The sequence below is a fragment of the Bufo gargarizans genome, chromosome 6 (genome assembly GCF_014858855.1).
Source record: "Bufo gargarizans isolate SCDJY-AF-19 chromosome 6, ASM1485885v1, whole genome shotgun sequence".
NCBI lineage: Eukaryota > Metazoa > Chordata > Amphibia > Anura > Bufonidae > Bufo > Bufo gargarizans.
The window spans coordinates 276,349,863-276,372,494 of record NC_058085.1 but is presented as its reverse complement, the minus strand read 5'-3'; the positions used below and the strand labels follow the sequence as shown (position 1 = coordinate 276,372,494).

General features: G+C 43.3%; 1 protein-coding gene across 1 annotated transcript in view; it reads right to left on the bottom strand.

Annotated features, from left to right (window-relative positions):
- The window catches only part of LOC122941869 (peptidase inhibitor R3HDML-like), a 46,659-nt gene that overhangs the window by 5,250 nt on the left and 18,777 nt on the right, over positions 1 to 22,632 (bottom strand). Inside the window, exons 2-4 of the mRNA XM_044299358.1 lie at positions 13,514 to 13,632; positions 11,593 to 11,725; positions 606 to 721 (exon numbers count right to left, since the gene is read on the bottom strand). Of these exons, the coding sequence (XP_044155293.1) occupies positions 606 to 721; positions 11,593 to 11,725; positions 13,514 to 13,632 (368 nt within the window). The remainder of the gene's footprint in view (positions 1 to 605; positions 722 to 11,592; positions 11,726 to 13,513; positions 13,633 to 22,632) is intronic.

Genomic DNA, 22,632 nt, shown 5'->3' with positions numbered 1-22,632 from the left:
GTGCTGGTGCTGATTGCTGAAGTGCCAAAATAAAGCACCATTTGGACTTGAACCCCGTTGTCAGAGGAGAAGTCTGTGATTGCGACCCCCTGTGAAAGAGCGATCCCTTACACTATGTACAAGAATATAACTACTATGATACTGCCCCTATGTACAAGAATAAAACTACTACAATACTGCTTCGTATCTACAAAAATATAACTACTATAATATTGCCCCTATGTACAGGAATATAACTACTATGACACTGCATCCTATGTACTATAATATGACTTTCACAATACTGCCCTTATGTGCAAGAATGTAACTACTATAATATTGCCCTCTATGTACAAGAATATAACTAATATAATACTACCTCCTTACTACAAGACTATAACTACTACAATACTGCATCCTATGGACAAAGTTATGCATCTGAAGAATTTTTATATAAACCGTGATTCCTTCTTTTCTGACTGCAGTAATGAATGACATGGGCCTTGTTGGCCATCACTCCATGTAGTAGGGCTAAACACTGTCCTGTTATGATTGGTTTATGTGAACTTTTGATTTCCTCCAGATTAAATGGAAAATAGTCAAACCCTGGAGAAATTTCCACTTACTTTATGGAATAATTGCAAACCAGAAGGACAGCTTGTCTCCATGTACTTCCCCACACTTTGATGTTATTGCAAGTGTTGACGGCACAGCCAATTTTATTGGATGAGGCCCACACCATCTGCAAAAGAGGACACTCAGTTTTTAGTGGTTTCAAAAATAAACTTATGACAGTCCTTTGATATGTTCATATAATATCATAATACACTTTGCCAACATTGAAAAACTAGTGCGACTAGTATTAGTAAAAGGATTACCTTCACGGTAATTTTTTCAATGAGTTTCCCCAGCTAGGTCTCATGAACACAACCATATGTATTCTGCGGTCCATAAACTGCAGATCTGCAAAATACAGATACCAGCCATGTGCCATCCACATTGTTTGTGGACCCACAATGGATTTTGCAGATTCGAATGTCAAATTATAGAACGTGTCCCTTGAATGTCAGATAAGACAGAATTTACCTACAAAATTGCTTACTGGCCAGGGTTTTTGATGAAATTTACCCAACCTGTTGGCCACTTTGGCAAACTGATCAGGAGTTTGGGAAGTTATTAAGTGGGTGTTGTTACATCCTGACACTGTTGGGGTGCATTATAGTGAAACGTACAGCCCATTCACTTTTGTAGCAGCTACAAAGATTACAAAAAGTTAATTGAAGTCTTGGCCATGGTTGAGGATAGTTCTCTAGAAAGTTCAGAGCTGGTCTAATTTCCATTTCTCTCTCTATCCTTTTCCCCTTTAATTACTCCTAACTCTGGGGCATAGCTTGTGGGGCCTAAGAGCTTCAATTTATCCCTCTGATCTGACAAATTCCCCTTGAAATTTTACTGGATATTATATAAGCAGATATCTGTCACTCTGACTCTAACCACCGTGGTTGGTTTCCTACACAAAAACAGAACCTGATCTCCACTGACGTTAACAAGTCCATCAAGTCTAATTGTCGGTTTGGCTTCACTGAGCAAGAGGTCAGTTTAAAGAGCAGCTCTGGAGAAGTGGAAAAGTTAGTGAAGAGGTAAAAGTCAGAAGATCCAGCTGTTGGTTAAAGGACAGGGTCCAACACAAATACTGCAATAGATACATCAATGTGAAACCTAACACAGAACTTCGACCCAAGACTTATGCGTCAAGAACTGTACTTGCTGATTTCATATTCCTGCCGTTTGGCCAAAAACATGTTGTAATTGTGTTTTTTTCAACCTGCTGTTATAATATCTGATCCCCAGAAATGAACTAAAAACAGAAAATCTGACTGCTCAAAAATAATAATGTTTTATAATTCCTAGTAGACGATTTCTTTCCAGGAGCCAAAGTAAATATTTTCTACTCCTTTTTAGGTTCATGGGAAGGATTGCTAAAAAATTAGCTGCTTCACAAAGTGTTGGCTTTTGATGACTTTCGAGAGGACGAGTAGCCAACCTTAACAAAATATCACAATTGTGTTTAAAGGAACTTGTCGCTAGGCAGAGCCATGAAAACCTGTTAAGTCCTAATAAATAAACCCTGAAAATGAAATCGTATATGATCTTGAATAACAGTAGGTCCTATAGGCCTACTAGAAGCACCTGGACTCCTCACTTGCTTTAAGTCTAATGAGCAACAAATACCAAAATGTGAATTCATTCAGTGCTCCTCACTGGCACAAGAGGACTTTTTTTAAGTGGAAGGGACTCAATTAGTAATAGCTCAGGGTAAAGTCATGCAAATTTAAGGAGAGCCAAAGGAGAAGAGCACTTTTGAGAGGGCCGCAGCATCTTCAAAATAGAAATTGGTGGAGGTCTTATTGGGATTTATTAGCCAGTGGAATAAATGGTTGAACCAGACTGATATGTCTGCCTTTAAAAACTTATCACTTTAGGCATATGGGGATTATTTTATAACGGTAAGTCGGAACTGAGGTTTCTTCTACTCCTACCATCTTATATTCTTCTGTATACCTTTAGTTGGGTCCACCACACAGCAGAAGTTTTTTCAACAGAGATGGAGCTAAATTTATGTCACAGTGTCACTCAGGCATCATATAAAGTCCCTGCTCTATCCTCTCAGGCTCCTACCTTTATGTTTTCCTTTGGATGCAAGGCAATTAGGATCAGACTGGCTCACCAGCGTACCAGAGTATAATCCGGTGGGCCCAGGCTCTGATTCAATAGTAGGCCACAAAGGTTCAGTATAAAATACCCATTTGGAGCTGCCTTTGGGGCTAATCACTTGGCACTAGACCCAATGTCTTTCTTTTCAAAACTTATTCAAGATATAGAATAATTTCGTCTCGTGGGCACAAGGAACAACTGAATGCAGTGTCTGACCCTACACAGTCCATAAAAAAAAAAAAAAGGATGGCGTTGTTTCTGGGAAATATCTGACATTTTATTCTTAACTAATCCTGAAAAAAAAAACTTTTTAGGGTACTTTCACACTTGCGGCAGAGGATTATGGCAGGCAGTTCCGTCGCCAGAACTGCCTGCTGGATCCGTCAAAATGTATGCAAACTGATGGCATTTGTCAGACGATCAGGATCCTGATCCGTATGACAAATGCATTGAAATTTCCGGATCCGTCTCTCCGGTGTCATCCAGAAAAACGGATCCGTCATTTTTTCTCATTTTTTACGGTCTGAGCATGCGCAGACCGCAATGCCAGATCCGTTTTGCCGGAACACTCGCAAGTGTTTCGGAATTTTGGACGGAGATAAAACCGCAGCATGCTGCGGTATTATCTCCATCCTGAAAAGTCAAAAGACTGAACTGAAGACATCCTGATGCATCCTGAATGGATTGCTCTCCATTCAGAATGAATTAGGATAAAACTGATCAGTTTTTTTCCGGTATTGAGCTCCTAGGACAGACTCAATGCCAGAAAAGAATAACGCTAGTGTGAAAGTACTCTTAATATAGAATGTCCAAGTGTCCTGCCACACTGTGGTTAAAGATGTATTTTTATTCAACTGAATCACATCACTGCAGATGTGTGTTTTTTACATCTCCAATTCCACCATCTGCAAACTCCTTCAGCAGAATCACAGGACGCAACAGACTCCGGGCTGACCACGAAAAAACATCTGTATTTCTAGAAGATTTGCCAGCTGTCACTTAACACTTCTCTGCTGAAGGGAAAGTGAAATGTGAGAGGAAGCCATTCTTCCCTAGAAAAAAAATATCTGACTAAGATCGGACACAAGAAAACAGTTTATGGAAAAATATTTAACTGCCTGCAGATGGACGGTGAGGTGCCTAAGACAGGGGAGGGCGGTGAGCAGTGAAGTTACTAGAAAGTATTGGCAGACTTCTCTGCCAAAGTGGGAAGAATGTTACAGGGAATTTCTGATGATTCTAGGTAGAAAGAGAAAGTGTAATTTTTGCAATTGCAAACATTCTGAAATTTTTGCTTTATCTGTTGTAATATCCCAGTATGCAATGATTTTTTTCTTTTCTTTGCACTGCCACATTATTAAAGGTATAATGTGACCAGTAGCTAGATTGTGGTATATACACTACTATTTCTACAGTTTCTGTATCCCATGTGCATTTTTGGGGTAGTAGAATGCCTAATATTTCTGTACGAAAGAATTGGTAGTTTGTACTACTACTCTTAGGCTAGTTTCACACTAGTGCTTGGGATATCGGGCAGGTTGTTCTGGCATCCTGCCAGATCTCCCAAACACTGGTGTGAAACTGGCCTTATTCATACCTTCCAACTTTTGAAAATCCCATGGAGGGACATCAGCAGTAGTTATTCTCACTTAACATCCCCACACTGTAGAATACTCCCTTTGTTCCCCTTCAAAGTAGTTATGCCTTCTTTGTGCCCCACACAGCAGTTCTTCCCCCTTACTGCCCCTACACTGTAAAATGCCCCATAGTGCCCCCTCACTGTATATTAGTTAGAGAAGAAAACAGCACTATTCACTGGATGTATTCAAAAAAATCTGTCCCAATGGTGGCGGTGCCAGCAGTGTTACGTCCAAGCCCGACGGGTCCTCAGTAATCCATAAAAGAAAATAATTACCGAAGCACTTTCTGTCTTCAGTCATGTATGGTTTATTCACCAACCGTGCAATGTTTTGACTAGTCTTTTTCAAGCACTATACTCATGCCCCCTTAGTACCCACATAGTAGTTATGCCACCCTTAGTGCCCTCTCACAGTATTTGTACCCCCTTAGTGCCCCCACATAGTAGTTATGCCCTCTTAGTTCTCCACACAGTAGTTATGCACCCTTAGTGCCCCCTTCACAGTAAAATGTTCCCTTAGTGCCCCAACACAGTAGAATTCTGCTTTGTGCCCCCACACAGTAGTTATACCTCTTATGGCCCCACACAGTAGTTATGCCCCACTTACAGTAGTGCTGCCCCTTTAGCACTGTTGTCCCTTAAGTGACCGCTTAAAATAGTGAAGCCCCTGTAGCGTTAATAAAATAAAAAAAGTAATACTCACCTACCCCATTGACCAGATGAACAGACAACATCATGGTCCCCCCATGATGCTGTGACATCATCATGCCTACTGAGCTGACTAGGAGAGTGTACTGGCCTGTGAACTCTCCTGCACAGATCAAATGACACCATCATGCCTTTTGGCTTCCTGCTTCTCTACTGCATTCAACTGTATCTGCATCCTACTGGCACAGGCACCAAATTCTGGGACTGTTCCACTGGATCTGGGACTGTTGGGAGGTATGCCCTTACCATCAAATTGAGATACCTGAAGGTGTGATTTCCCCAATTGACAACTAAGAAGAATTCCCTAAAATTAGACCTCCTCCTGCCCAAATATTGCAGTCCCAGATGTTTTTCTTTATGTAGAGACCTCCCAAACAATTGACATGCCGTACAGTAAGGCTATATGTGCTATATGCACACAGCAGTGTACTTTATGAAGATTTTCTGCATGGATTTTAATGTAGTTTCCATTGCGTGGGATTTTAAAGCAGATTTGCCCCAGTCTCCAATGTCAGACTGAGGTCCCTCGGGCCTACCAGTAAAATTCATTCCAGGGGCCCAATGTACAGCAAACATGCAAATACTTCCTGCTCACACAGCGGCAGACAGCAGCAAGACATTCAGGAAGATTGATTATGGGGTCCCTGGGCAGCGGACTGCTGGGGAGTGCGTGGAGAATAGGAGTGATAGTTGTGGCTCTGAGGATGGAGGTTGTACTCGTAGATCACGGTAGAGATCTCCACCCTTATGCTCCCTAGAGCTGTGCAGTCACTGGAGAGGACATTCTTTCTTCCCTCTGGGCACACCCTAGTATTGGGGATCTTTACTGTGTAGATAGGGGTGCCCTCTCTTTATAAGTTAATTATAGTACAAATACCAAACAATATGTCACAGTGTAATATTCTCTCAATAGCAGTGTTTGGGCAGCATTTCATGGTGGTTATAGTACTCCCTCTCCCTAAAAACACTTTGCAGTCGCTCAGCAGAATCACAAGCATGCAATAAGGTTCTCTGAGATACGGGTGGCGAATTCGGCTACTTTCACACTAGCAGCAAGGAGCTCTGGCGGGCTGTTTCGGCGGGTGAACAGCCTGTCAGATCCGTGCTGCCACCAGTGCATGGGTGCCCCCGGACTACTGCTCCGGCCCCATTGACTATAATGGGGGCAGGCCGGAGTTCAAGCGGCAACACGGCAAACATGCCGAGAGGGGACGGGAATAAAACTATGACAGTAGTATTATTCTGGCCACCTCTCAGCATGTTTGCCGTGCTTCTGCCATAGTCAATGGGGCCGGAGCGGTAGTCCGGGGGCACGCATGCACTAGCAGCAGCACGTCTGCCGGAGTTCCTTGCCACTAGTGTGAAAGTAGCCTTAGCAATAGTTCCTTCCACAGCAGCAAAGCCTTTCTGCCATAAACGAGCACAATACTTTGCTGTCTAAGTCCAATGTACAGCCTTGTGAGTTCTAGACCTTCTCAGATGTTTGGTCTCTCTCAGGAGTACTGTGATAGTATGGCCTCTTTTTGCACAGTTGAAAGGTCACAGATTAATGTTCTCTGAAATTGGCTCTAGTTGTGCAACAGGTTGAACAGACATGTCTTCCCCCCAGGCTGCTCAGACTTGACTGCCTCAACACTAACTAGTCAGGGAGCGAACTTAGTCCATCTCCTGACAACTTAACAAAATTCAATGCCATTGAAGGGGTTGTCCTGGTTCAGAGCTGATCCCCTTAAAACATTTAGCCTATATCAGTATAGCATTGGAGAATTTCTAGCTTCGATGCTCGCCCTTGCCCTCTGCTTCACAGCACAGGACAAGGGCTTTTTCTTCACTATCGGTGATGTTTCCAGGCTTTTAATGGGCATGCTAGGCAGGGGCTTCCACCTAGCAGTAAGCCCGGTGACGTTACTGGCACAAATGGGCAGTCTTTAGCACTACCACTGGCTGTTTTACAGGCTAGGGCAGCACTAAAGACCGCCTATTAGTGCCGGTGACGTCAACAGCATTACTGCTAGATGGAAGTCTCTGCCTAGCATACTGAAAAAATGCCAGGTATGCAATCGGCAGAAAACAAACAGCCCTTGCAGCGCTGGTCAAGGGGGAGCATCAGAGCAAGAAATGCTTCGATGCTGCACTGATACAGGCTAAATGTGTAAAGGGGAGCTTATGTCCGGATTCAGCTCTGAACCAGGACAACCCCTTTAAGTGCATCTACATAACAAATCACAACATTTAACAAAAAAAATTGCATTAACTCTCTCAATAGTAATTAACCCTTTGTAGTATTCCTTCTGATTCTGATTAGATCTGCAGCATCTTTGAGAAGGTAGGTCTCTGAGAAAAGAGGATACTGGCTGGCCTGTCTCTCTGTCTTCTCCACCACCCAATGCATTTATAAATGTGGCAGTGTCTTAAATAATCTAACTTGTTTTCATAGGCCGGTTACAAAGTTAAATAGTTAATACGGTTGAAAAAAGGCATAAGTCCATCAAGTTCAACCAAGGGATAGGTGGGGAGGCGAAACCCAGAAGGAAGTGAGACTCAGATCTCAGCGCGTTTTCATAAGCATTAATGTAATTTACTTTTAATTTTACATCTAAGCCCTTTTTAAAACTGTCCACTGTTCCTGCTGTGACCACGTCCTGAGGAAGTCTATTCCACAGCTTCACAGTTCTTACAGTAAAGAAGCTTTGACACGTCCGGAGACTGAACTTTTTCCTCTCCAATCGGAGGCCCCCTTGTCTTTTGAGGTCATTTTACATGGAACAGCTTTTCACTGTATTGTTTGTATGGTCCATTTATATATTTGTATAGGTTAATCATGTCCCCCCCCTTAGACGTCTCTTCTTAAGACTTAATAAATTAAATTATTTTAATATTTTTTTTATAACTAAGACCCTCCATGCCCCTTATCAGTTTAGTCGCTCTCCTCTGTACTTTTTCCAGCTGCAGTGCGTCCTTTCTATGGACTGGGGCCCAGAACTGAACTGCATATTTCAGATGAGGCCGCACCAATACTTTGTAAAGTTGTAATATTACATCCCTCCCCCGCGAGTCCATGCCTAATTTAATGCATGACAATATCCTGGTGGCCTTAGAAGCAGCTGATTGACATTGTATGCTGTTATTTAATCTACCATCCACAAGTGACTCTCCCAGTGCTACATCACCTAGGAAATATGAAGCACATAGATTATTGCTACCAAGATGCATAACTTTACATTTGTCCACATTGAACCTCATTTGCCAAGTTGATGCCCAATCACTCAGAGTGTTCAAGTCAGCTTGTAGTTTATGGACATCTTCCATAGACTGTACAGTTCTACATAGCTTAGTGCAGTGATGGTTAACCTTGGCACTTCAGCTGTGGTGAAACTACGACTCCCAGCATGCTCCATTTATTTCTATAGAGTTCTGAGAGCAGCCAAGCAAGGGGGGCATCTTGGGAGTTGTAGTTTTACCACAGCTGGAGTGCCAAGGTTAGCCATCACTGGCTTAGTGTCATCTGCAAAAATAGAAATGGTGCTATTAATCCCCTCCTCAATATCATTAATAAATAAATTAAATAATAAAGGGCCCAGCACTGAACCTTGGGGTACACGACTTATAACCTGGGACCATTCTGAATAGGAATCATTGACCACAACTCTCTGGACACGGTCCTTCAGCCAGTTTTCAATCCAATTACAACTGATACTTTCCAAGCCTATAGACCTTACTTTACCTATTAAGCGTCTTTGAGGGACAGTATCAAAAGCCTTTGCAAAATCCAGAAACACAACATCCACAGCTGCCCCTCTGTCCAGGCTACTACTCACCTCCTCATAAAAACAAATCAGGTTAGTCTGACATCTTCTGTCCTTGGTTAACCCATGCTGGTTATCACTTATAATATTATTTATAGTCACATACTCCTGTATATAGTCCCTTAAGATTTCTTCAAACATTTTTTCCACAAAAGAAGTTACACTAACTGGTCTAAAATTACCTGTGGAAGACCTTGATCTTTTTTTTTTTATATGGGCACCACGTTTGCCTTGTGCCAATCACTGTACCAGTACCTAGAGGATCTTTAAAAATTATAAACAGGGGCACAGCAATGACTGAACTGAGCTCTTAAAGCACTCTTGGGTGAAATCCATCTGGACCCGGAGCCTTGTTCACATTTACCCTATTTAACTTCTCTTGGACCATATCTACAGTTAACCGATTGAGTACATCACTGGATGTACTAACAACCCCGGTGCCACAGATATCAGCTCCTTTCTCTTCTTTTGTATATACAGAGCTAAAAAAACCATTTAGTAACTCTGCCTTTTCCTTATCTTCAGTGACTACCCCCCCTTTAACATTATTTATTGAACCTACCAGCACAGACCTAGGTTTTTTAGCATTTATATATTTAAAGAATGTTTGGGGATTTGTCTTGCTCTCTTTTGCTACCTGCTGTTCGTTTTGTATTTATGCAAATTTTATCTCCTTTTTACAGATTTTATTAAGCCCTTTGTAATCTTCAAATGCTACAGCTGACCCCTCAGATTTGTATTTCTTTAATGCTCTCTTTTTGTCTTTTATTGCCCTTTTTACAGTAGCTGTAAGCCATGGGGGGTTTAATTTTAGCCGTTTATACTTGTTACCTAAAGAGATTAATTTTTTTGTGCAATTACTCAATGTGGATTTAAAGCTCTCCCATTTATCCTCTGTATTGCCCTGAAATGCTGCCCTCAACCCAGGGAAATTAGCCTGTTTGAAATTCAGTGTCTTTTCTCGGCCTGGCAGAGTTTGCTTCTTATAGTTTAGGGGGAATATAATTATATTGTGGTCACTATTACCTAGTGTTTCTCGAACAGTAACATTACCGACAAGCTCTGCATCATTAGAAATTACCAGATCCAACAGAGCATCGTCCTTACTGGGAGCTTCTACAAACTGGCCCATAAAGTGGTCCTGCAGCAAGTTCTGGAATTTTCTCCCCTTTACTGTTGAGGCAAAACCATGACCCCCGTCAATATCTGGGAAGTTAAAATCTCCCATTATGACTACTGTTCCAGCCTGTGCCACCTGCTCTATTTGGTTATACAGTTGCGTTTCTATCTCTTCTGTGATGTTAGGGGGTCTATAGATTACACCAAGTATTATTTTTTCAGTGTTTATATCCCTTTCACTTTCACCCATAAGGTTTCCACATCCTCACCATTCTCACCCACAATTGCCTCTTTCACACTTGTCTTCAGATCACTCCTCACATACATGCACACACCACCCCCTTTTCCTAAATAGTGTAAAACCCTCAATATTAACAGCCCAGTCATGCGAAGAATCCAACCATGTCTCAGCCACACCAACTACATCTATGTGTTCTTCTAGTACCATAGCCTCCAGCTGCTCCATTTTTCTAGCTAGACTTCTGTCATTTGTGAAAATACATATTAAATGACTATTACCTGTAAAGTGAATAGCCAGGATTTTTTGGGCTACCTTGGTTGATTTTTGTATATAACAGATTCATGTTACCAGCAGTTCTATTTTTACGAAATGTATAGTTATGTCCAGTCTTTTCCCTATTTTCCTCGTTAACCCCAGCCCCCACTAAAATCCCACTGTCCCCTTCTTATAACCCACTCTCTATCTACACCAGGGATGGCCAACCTGTGGCTCTCCAGATGTTGTAAAACTACAACTCCCATCATGCCCTGCTGTAGGCTTATAGCTGTAGGCAGTCTGGGCATGCTGGGAGTTATAGTTTTGCAACAGCTGGATAGCCACAGGTTGGCCATCCCTGATATACACTATCTACCCCCTTATTAGTATGACCTCCCACCTCCCCCCACCAGATCCTAGCTTAAAAGCTTCTCCAGCCATCTAAACATTTTTTCCCCAGGGCAGTTGTACCCTTCCCATTAAGGTGCAGCCCGTCCCTACTGTAGAGCCCATAACCGACCGAGAAGTCTTCCCAGTTCTCCATGAACCCAAACCCCTCCTTCCTGCACCAGCTTCTGAGCCACTTATTTAACTCCCTAAGATCCCGTTGTCTCTCTGGTGGCACTCGTGGCACAGGTAGTATTTCTGAAAACACCAGCTTGGAGGTCCTGGTCTTGAGCTTCTCACATAGTTCCCTAAAATCGTTTTTAAAGACCTTACATCTCCCATTGACTTTGTGAGATTCTGTAAGCTGCCTATTCATAAGTATTGCAGTCATTCTATGTGCCACATGTGCAAGTGGTGGAGGACTGGAGGCCCACACTTGCTTGATGCCCACCAGGGGATTTATTTGTACTCCTTTGGGCCAGTCTGAGCCTACCAGTGTCACCCTTTGCATTGCAAAATCTGGTGACCTTCTGCAAATTTCAAACTCCATACTGCAGGTCAATTTCCGAACAGTGTTCATGAGATTTTTTAAATCTTATCTACTTAGCTGGTAACTGTATTACGATGGGGATTTCCTTAACAAAATCCGCGCTGAAATTCCTCAAATAATATGCACCGTGTGCATATAATCTTAAGGGGCATCAAGAAAACCAGTGAATCAATGTAACATATGTGTAACATACCTGTGTATAGTGGGTGCAGACGGACCCGCTGCATTTACTAGGACAGCTGGGATTACATTCTCGCGGGTAAGGAAAGGAGTAATGCTGCCTCTCGTCGTGCCATGCTTTTACCAAATCTACTACAGATCTATACCTGCAAGACAAATTCATACAAGATTGAAGAGGATTCACTTGAGACTCTGGGTGCTACAGCTATCACTGCACCCTCTATAGGTACAAACCTTAAAGACTGGAATACACAATAAGCCTCATCTGTTTTGAAATGTCAACTCCCAACATCCAACAGACTGCCATTGTCAAGGCACGCAGGGAGTTGTAGTTTCATAACAGCTGAAGATCCACAGGTTCCATGGGAAAGTAGTGTGGGGGTGAATTGACTCTCAGAATAAGACTGAAAACCCTCATCATCCGTCTGGTCAGGTCTCTCTGAGGATAGCTGCAGAATTCACCGCCACTCTGACTGCATCACTATTTGCTTTCCTCTATTTACTTATACAGGGAGGACAAGCTGGAACACTGATAGTCACAGGTGCGATCTGATGGTGGATTTAAAGTGGTTGTCCCAAAAGTTAAATAGGTTTATCTGGGAATTTGATATTGATAGGTTAGCAATATTAGATCGGTGGAGGTCTGACTCCCGGCACCCCCACTCAACAGCTTTATAAAGAGGCTGCGGCAGTCTGGGAGCGCTTAGGTCTCTTCCTGGTCCAGTGATGTCACTGTACATCGGTCACGTGGCCTAGGCACAGCTCAGTCCCTTTGTAAGCAGTGAGGAGGATGGATCGCTCACCAGAGCTTCTGTGAGTGTCCTCTTCAAACAGCCGATTTGGATGATAGGCCATCAATATCAAATTCCTGGATAACCCCTTTAAACGTATCCTCAGACCAAAGGGTATGGATTAATAGAATACAAATTTCATAAAATAAAAATTATTTCATTAAAATGTTGCTTAGTTCCATAATGTAAGCCCATTTCTGCTATGGGCAACAAGGTAGTTTTTCTGTGAGATGGCTGTGATAAATTTGGCCTACTGTGTCTCTTTAATCGATGGGGGTAGTAAGTGACAACTGATGATTTGGGCAGTGAAGTAAGATGGTGTTTAGAGCAGTTGTCACAGTAGTCCTACAAATCACTGAGGTAAACATTAATTGCCAGTCATGGGACTTTCTCTTTCATAGATCTGATGGGTCGGTGGTTTTAAGAAGGAAAGAAACCATTATCACCGATCTGGGTACCTGTTCAGAGCCTTTAAATGGCCATGAATGTTGGTTAACTCCACACTTGGCAACTCTCCCAGAATGTCCGTGAGGCTCTCGGAAAAAGGAGAGACCTCATGGATTCCTGGAAGAGTTGGCAAATCTTCCAAGTGACAGAGAAGACTACTGGCACCTACCAAAGATTTTCCCCTAGCTGGGTGTGGCACTGGGGCAAATAACAAGCAAGGGCTACAAAGGCCAAAGGGCTGGGGTCATATAGGGGTATTTCAGGAAATTAAATGGGCATGGCTTGGAGAAAGGGGCATGTCTAGCCCCATACATTTTATGTGATGCACACCACTCTCTCCTGGAGATATCTTGGCAAGTATGGTTAACCCTTGTCACTGTTTATCCTCTTATTTCATGTATCAACCATTGCATTAATATTCCTAACTATTGGGGAGCTATTGATACATCATTTCCAATTGATACACAATTTCCAGAGGTGTATCAATAGGGTTGTAGAGTTAGCTCCCGTAGCAGGGGAATGGTGTCTATACATAAGAAGACACCAGTATTATAAATGGCACATGGTAGGTGGGAGAAACCTTCACATATATTGTAGTGTGCACAGGGGCATCAATTGGTCACACTTCTGGCCAAAAAGTTATATGACTGGATCAAAAATTGACTCCTATGTTTAGCTATGTGGAAAATGAACTACCTTCCAGAATGGATGGAGAGATTCTGACCCACATAGCGCATGAGCTGGTTAGGTCCGTGGTCCCATTTGCACTGGTTGGCCCATGACTCAGCAGACTTGGCTAATCGTTCATCCCACACCTTTATGAAGGAAATAAATTAGAACACACATTGGTTAATAACAGATGTTATACAGTTGTGTTCAAAATAATAGCAGTGTGTTTAAAAAAGTGAAAAAAAACCCTCAAAATCCTTCTAATAGCTTTTATTTCCATACACATTTGTGTTGTTCCTCTAAAAAAATTGAAAAAAAAAAATGAATATTAGACTGTTCAAATAACTAGCAGTGTTTGTAATCTTCTTTACAAACTAAAACATTCACTTTATAAACTGAAAAATGTTTGAAGATTTAGCTTTTCTTTAAATCACTTAACTAATATTTAGCTGTATAACCGCTGTTTCTGAGAACTGCTGTACATCTGTGTTGCATGGAGTCAACCAACTTCTGGCCCCTGTGAACAGGTATTCCAGCCCAGGATGATTGGACTACATTCCACAGTTCTTCTCTATTTCTTGGTTTTGCCTCAGAAACTGCATTTTTGATGTCACCCCACAAGTTTTCTATTGGATTAAGATCCGGGGATTGGGCTGGCCACTCCATAACGTCAATATTGTTGGTCTGGAACCAAGATGTTGCACGTTTACTGGTGTGTTTGGGGTCGTTGTCTTGTTGGAACACCCATTTCAAGGGCATTTCCTCTTTGGCATAAGGCAGCATGACCTCTTCAAGTATTCTGATGTATTCAAACTGATCCATGATCCCTGGTATGCGATAAATAGGCCCCAACACCGTAGTATGAGAACATCCCCATATCATGATGTTTGCGCCACCATGCTTTACTGTCTTCACAGTGTACCTTGGCTTGAATTCAGTGTTTGGGGGTCATCTGACAAACTGTCTCCGGCTACTAGACCCAAAAAGAACAATTTTACTTTCATCAGTCCACAAAATGATTTTTTAGGCCAGTCAATGTGCTCTTTGGCAAATTGTAACCTCTTCAGCACATGTCTTTTTTCAACAGTGGGACTTTGCGGGGGCTTCTTGCAGATAGCTTGGCTTCACATAGGCGTCTTCTAAATGTAACAGCACTCACAGGTAACTTTAGACCTTCTTTGATCTTCCTGGAGCTGATTGTTGGCTAAGTCCTTGCCATTTTGGATATTCTTCTATCTATTCGAATAGTAGTTTTTAGCTTTCTTCCACGTCTTTCAGGTTTTGGTTGCCATTTTAAAGTATTTGCGATCATTTTAGCTGAGCAGCCTATCATTTTCTGCACTTCTTTATATGTTACACCAAATATTATTTTTTCAGTGGTTATTTCCCTTTGACCTCTCACCCATAAGGTTTCCACATCCTCACCATCCGAACCCACAATTGCCTCTTTCACACTTGTCTTCAGATCACTCCTCACATACATGCACACACCACCACCTTTTCCTAAATAGTGTAAAACCCTCAATATTAACAGCCCAGTCATGCGAAGAGTCCGACCATGTCTCAGCCACACCAACTACATCTCTGTGTTCTTCTAGTACTATAGCCTCCAGCTGCTCCATTTTGCTAGCTAGACTTCTGGCATTTGTGAAAATACATTTTAAATTACTATTACCTGTAAAGTGAATATCTGGGATTTTTTAGGTTACCGTGGTAGACTTTTGTATGTAACAGGTTCTTGTTACCAGCAGTTCTATTTTTCAGAAATGTATAGTTCTGCCCAGTCTTCTCCCTATTTTCCTCGGTAACCCCAGCCCCTACTAAATCCCCACTGTCTCCTTCTATAACCCACTCTCTATCTACACCAGGAATGGCCAACCTGTGGCTCTCCAGCTGTTGTAAAACTACAATTCCCACCATGCCCTGCTGTAGTCTTATAGCTGTAGGCAGTCTGGGCATGCTGGGAGTTATAGTTTTGCAACAGCTGGAGAGCCACATGTTGGCCATCCCTGATCTACACTATCTACCCCCTTATTAGTATGACCTCCCACCTCCCCCCAAGATCCTTGTTTAAAAGCTCCTCCAGCCGTCTAACCATTTTTCCCCCCAGGGCAGTTGTACCCTACCCATTAAGGTGCAGCCCGTCCCTACTGTAGAGAAGTTGTCCCAGTTCTCCATGAACCCAGGTATGAGAACGTAGAAATATGCATAATGATCCTCTTTTCACTGCAGCTAGTAGACAGCTAATAAAATAGCTTTCTGCCCTGCTTGTCAGGGGAATACCAGAGCCTTAGCATTAGCATGGCAGTATAACTAAAGAAAAGTGATGAGCAAACATCTTGAAATTTGTTTCAGGTTTGATTTGAATGAATCGGTCACCAGATTTGATTCGAGTAAGAAAAAATTGGGCCTGTATCAAAAGTGCTCAGGTTGCCATAAAAAGTTGTGTATGATACTATGGGATTTCCTTAACTCTTTTCAAGCACGTTCATGCCAAGGCAGCACTAGTAATGTCAAAGTGACATATATGGCTATGGGTAAACGCATGTTTGCTGGTGGTAACAAATAGCCTTAACAGCCAAAATACCTTGGCTGGTATTTATATACACACAAGGGTATCAAAAGAAGCAATGGCTGGTGTAAACAAATGGTCTAAAAATTATCCCATTTTTAGAAAGTAGCAACAGATTATTTTGACAAAATATATTTTGTCAAATATGTCAAAAATGAAGAAGCAATGGCTTTTTACAAAAGCTGTCAAAAAATGATTCCTGTTTTGGGAGCAGATTTAGGTTTGTTGTACTGTGCAGGGTACAGTTCCCAGCAGCAGAACTACAGTGTGGAACATAATGGAGCTCACGGTAGTTAGAAACGTTGAATAAGAAGTAAAACTCCAAAATCTTTATTAGGTTTGCATTAAAAAGAGGAGGGACCTTTATATCATCAAATAATTACAGACCGCCGCTTTCTCAGTATTGTAGCATCTATAAACCAGAGACCGCGATGGCTAATCCAAAACGTACAAAAAATTGTCAGGTTAGTCTTCTAATTAATCCTTAATCCCTGACAATTATATGTACGTTTTGGATTAGGCCTCTTTCAAACTTGCGTTGTCCGGATCCGGCGTGTACTCCACTTGCTGGAGGTACACGCCGGATCCGGAAAAACGCAAGTGTACTGAAAGCATTTGAAGACGGATCAGTCTTCAAAATGCTTTCAGTGTTACTATGGCAGCCGGGAAGCTATTAAAGTCCTGGTTGCCATAGTAGGAGCGGGGAGCGGGGAGCAGCATACTTACCGTCCGCGCGGCTCCCGGGGCGCTCCAGAGTGACATCAGAGCACCCCATGCGCATGGATGACGTGCCATGCGAACACGTCATCCATGCGCCTGGGGCGCCCTGATGTCACTCTGGAGCGCCCCGGGAGCCGCACGGACGGTAAGTATACTGCTCCCCCGCTCCCCACTACACTTTACCATGGCTGCCAGGACTTTAGCATCCCGGCAGCCATGGTAACCACTCTAAAAAAGCTAAACGTCGGATCCGGCAATGCACCGAAACGACGTTTAGCTTAAGGCCGGATCCGGATCAATGCCTTTCAATGGGCATTAATTCCGGATCCGGCCTTGCGGCAAGTCTTCAGGATTTTTGGCCGGAGCAAAAAGCGCAGCATGCTGCGGTATTTTCTCCGGCCAAAAAACGTTCCGTTCCGGAACTGAAGACATCCTGATGCATCCTGAACGGATTTCACTCAATTCAGAATGCATTAGGATAATCCTGATCAGGATTCTTCCGGCATAGAGCCCCGACGACGGAACTCTATGCCGGAAGACAAGAACGCAAGTGTGAAAGAGCCCTTAGCCATCGCGGTCTCTGGTTTATAGATGCTACAATACAGAGAAAGCGGCGGTCTGTAATTATTTGATGATATAGAGGTCCCTCCTCTTTTTAATGCAAACCTAATAAAGATTTTGGAGTTTTACTTCTTATTAAAAGTCTCTAACTACCGTGAGCACAATTGATACTGGAACATAATACCCGAGTACCCCTTTTTTCAGTGAACTGGAACATAATGGACAAGGCAAGAAATGTGTGTCTGTGAAGAGATAGTAGTAGTTGCAACAGCAGGACAGTATATTCTGTAGATTGGGCTGATACACATTAATAAAAAATGGAGTACTATAGCTTTTAAATATTGCTGTAGAACTGTAAATGGATAAATTCAATCACACACTTACAGTCCCGATCAAAAGTTTAAGACCACTTGAAAAATGGCAAAAAATCATATTTTACATTGTTGGATCTTAACAAGGTTCCAAGTAGAGCTTCAACATTCAACAAGAAGAAATGTGAGTGAGACAAAACATTTTTTGAGCATTCAATTAATTGAAAATAACGATTAAACTAAAACAGGCTGTTTTTCAGCTGATCCAAATTTTAGGACCACATGCCTTTAAAAAGCCAAATCTGTGCAAAGATGTGGATTCATTGTCATGTTCTGTCAGGTAGTCACACGTTGTGATGGCAAAGGCAAAAAAACTCTCCCTTTTTGAACGTGGTCGGGTTATTGAACTGCATAAGCAGGGTCTCTCACAGCGCGCCATCGCTGCTGAGGTGGGACGCAGTAAGACAGTCATTTGGAATTTCTTAAATGATCCTGAGGGTTATGGAACAAAAAATTCAAGTGGAAGACCCAAAAAAATGTCATCAGCACTGAGCCGGAGGATCCAATTGGCTGTCCGTCAAGACACTGGACGATCCGCAACCCAAATTAAGGCCCTTACTGGTGCTGACTGCAGCCCCATAACCATCAGACGGCATCTGAGACTTAAGGGCTTCAAAAACAAAAAACGTCTTCAAAGACCTCGTCTCCTTGAACGCCTCAGAACTGCTCGTTTGGACTTTGCAATAGAGCGCCAAACATGGGACATTCAAAGGTGGAAGAAAGTTTTATTCTCTGATGAGAAAAAATGTAACCTTGAAGGTCCTGATGGTTTCCAACATTACTGGCATGACAAGCAGATCCCACCGGAGATGTTTTTTTACGCGCCACAGTGGAGGGGGCGCCTTAATGGTCTGCGGTGCTTTTTCCTTCAGTGGAACAATGGAGCTTCAGGAAGTGCAGGGGCGTCAAACGGCCGCTGGCTATGTCCAGATGTTGCAGAGAGCATTCCTCATGACTGAGGGCCCTCGTCTGTGTGGTAATGACTGGGTTTTTCAACAGGACATACAGTACACAATGCCCGCAGGACAAGGGACTTCTTCCAGAAGAATAACATCACTCTTTTGGCCCATCCTGCGTGTTCCCCTGATCTAAATCCAATTGAGAACCCTTGGGGATGGATGGCAAGGGAAGTTTACAAAAATGGACAACAGTTCCAGACAGTAGATGGCCTTCGTGCGGCCGTCTTCACTACTTGGAGAAATGTTCCCATTCATCTCATGGAAACGATTGCATCAAGCATGCCGAAACAAATTTTGGAAGTGATAAACAATAACGGCGGAGCTACTCATTACTGAGTTCATGTTTGGAAGTCGGATTTCTGTTTTGGGGGGTTTAGTTTTTTTTGGAGGTGTGGTCCTAAACTTTTGATCAGCTGAAAAACAGCCTGTTTCAGTTTATTCGTTGTTTTCATTAAATTGAATGCTCAAAAATTGTCTCACTCCCATTTCTTCTTGTTGCATGTTGAAGCTCTACTTGGAACCTTGTTAAGATCCAGCCATGCTAAATATGATTTTTTTGCCATTTTTCAAGTGGTTTTAAACTTTTGATCAGGACTGTACTATGCTGACCCTATTCAGTGGTGTTGCCAGGGAGGGCTACATCACGCTATGCCCCCCCCATGTGCCTCCCCAACTAAAATGCCCCCCCAAGTGAGCCGCCGCAGTCGGGCACAGGGAAATGAGCGCTTCCATTGCACTCATCTCCATAGTCATCTGCCTGTGCTGCGGCGGGGCAGGAGAGGGAGAGGCGTGTCCCTTCTCCTTCCTCTGATAGACTGCAGGCACTGTATGGCTCATCGCGCCGCCTGAGCCATACAGCACGGGACACAGGCCGGAAGAGGCCTGCAGCACATCGCTGACATGGAGGTAAGTATAAGTGTTTTTTTTTTTTTACTATAGTTTTACAGGCATATTAGGGGGGCTCTTGTTACTGGCACATTGGGGGGGCTTATTACTGGCACATGATGGGGGGCTTATTACTGGCACATGATGGGGGCTTATTACTGGCACATGATGGGGGGCTTATTACAATACTGGCACGTGATGGTGGGGCTTAATACTGGCACATGATGGGGGCTTATTATTGGCACATGATGCGGGGGCTTATTACTGGCACATGATGGGGGGCTTATTACTGGCACATGATGGGGGCCTTTTACTGGCACATGATGGGGGCTTTTTACTGGCACATGATGGGGGGCTTATTACAGGCACATGATGGGGGGCTTATTACAATACTGGCACATGATGGTGGGGCTTATTACTGGCACATGATGGGGGGCTTATTACTGGCACATGATGGGGGACTTATTACTGGCACATGATGGGGGGCTTATTACTGGCACATGATGGGGGGCTTATTACTGGCCCATGATGGGGGGCTTATTACTGGCACATGATGGGGGGCTTATTACTGGCACATGATGGGGGGGCTTATTACTGGCACATGATGGGGGGGCTTATTACTGGCACATGATGGGGGGCTCTTGTTACTGGAACATTGGGGGCGCTCTTATTACTGGCACATGATGGGAGGCTTATTACTGGCACATAATGGGGGCTTATTACTGGCACCTGATGGGGGGCTTATTACTGGCACATGATGGGGGGGATTATTACTGGCACATGATGGGGGGCTCTTATTACTAGCACATGATGGGAGGCTTATTAATGGCACATGATGGGGGGCTTATTACTGGCACATGATGGGGGGTTATTACTGGCACATGATGGGGGCTTATTACTGGCACATGATAGGGGCTCTTATTACTGGCACGTGATGGGGGGCTGGGCTCTTATTACTGGCACATTAGGGGGCTCTTGTTATTGGCACGTGTTGGGGGGCTCTTGTTACTGGCACGTGATGGGGGGCACTTATTACTGGAACGTTATGGGGGCACTTATTACTGGCACGTGATGGGGGCACTTATTACTGGCTTGTTATTGGGGGCACTTATTACTAGCATGTTATTGAGGGCACCTATTACTGGCACATTATTGGTGGGCACTATAGGGGCATCTACTGAGGCCACAAATAAGGGGTATTTTATATGGGGGGCTCTGTACAGTAGCATTTTATACTGGGACACATTATGGTGGGTACTATGGGGAACGGGGGAGAGGAGTACTATAGTGTCATCTATGGGGGGCACTAAGAAGGGGTATTTTATACTTGCAAATCATGGGGGACACTGAGGGCATCTACTGGAGCATGATATATGGGGCATTTTATACTGGTACATTATGGGGGGCACTAGGAGGAAGTGGGGAGAGGAGCACTATGGGGGCATTTACTGAGGGCAGTATATAGGGGTATTTTATACTGGCACATTTTGGGGACATTAGCTCAACTGGGGGCATTACAAGGGGGTATTTTTTGCACTGTCACATTATAAAGATAATTATTTCTACTGGGGGGGGGGGCATTATGGTGGGCTTTATTACTCCCCCATGGTATGATCCCGTAGTAGCAGCAGCAGCCTCTCCCTGCTCTGTGACCCCTCTGCCCCTTCTCCAAATCCTTATTATGAAATCTTATTAGGATAAAGCACAACTTCAGCTCCGCCGAGCCCCCGGCCAAGTGTTGAAGTGGTGTCCGAGATCCCCAAGGGCCAAGCCAAGTAACTGTAAGTTTTCATGTGAAATATGTTTATGTAATACAAATATAGCCTACACTGTGCCACACAATATACCGTATACCTCTACACCCTGCCACACAATGTACAGTATACCTCTACACCACTGTGCCACACAATGTACAGTATACCTCTACACTGTGCCACACAATGTACAGTATACCTCTACACTGTGTAGTCTGTTCTATTAGCACCCTTGTTCTGTGGCGGCGGACAGAAAATAATCTGGAAGTGCCCCTCCCGAGACCAGGCTCTGGATCCGCCACTGGTCTGGACCGCTCACAGGAGTGTACATTTCTTCTAAACTGTAATCCGTATGCTCTGACCTGCAGAAATCAGCACTCGCTCGGTAGCAACTAACAGGCAGTACCTGTAGGCTGTAGCCTGGCCCTGTTACCGAAGCTAGCCAAGTGGTGTAAGGTTAAGGTACTAGTAGAGATGAGCGGCCGCTTAATCCTGATTTAAGGTTAAAGTTACTGCAGGATATGGATTACAGTTTAGAAATGTCAAATGTACACTCCTGTGATAGGCGGGGAGGGAGATCTGTGGATGACACTGTTATAGGGAGGCGTATCTGTGGATGACACTGTTATGGAGGGGGAAATGGGGATGACACTGTCATGGGGTGGATCTGCGGATGAAACATATAGCATAAGATGCAATATATGGTATGTGTCATCCACAGATCCCCCCCATAGCAGTGTCATCCACAGATCCCCTTCCCTATGAAAGTGTCATCCACAGGCAACAAGGATATGTTGAAATCTGAGTGATTGTTTTTTATTTTTTAAACCACAGACAGCAGGACTTTTCTTCCCTTTTGCAGTTTTAGGTATTGGGTAAAGTATCGCAGCATTTCTAAGCGTACTTGTGTAAATGTATCGTTGTTATAGCTGCCCCCCCTACTTTTGTCCTGGCCCTCAGTGTGCCCCCCCAAAATTTGAAAGCTAGAGACGCCACTGACACTATTATGGACAAGCTCTCCTGCCATGGAACCATACTGTACTGTCTGCTCTGTAAAATGGTGGAATGATTTGTTCAAATTGAATCAGAAAAGTTTACAATGATACCCCATATGTATAGGTTCTTTATGTCTAAATAGTATAAAAATAAATTTTAACTTTGAGAGAATTTTTTTTTTATATCACCATATTCTGACCCCCATAACTTTTTTATACTGAGCTGTTTAGGGGGCTAATTTTTTGCGGAACAATCTGTACTTTTAATTGACACCATTTTGGAGTATGTGTGACTTTTTTATCACATTTTATGAATTTTTTTTGGGTAA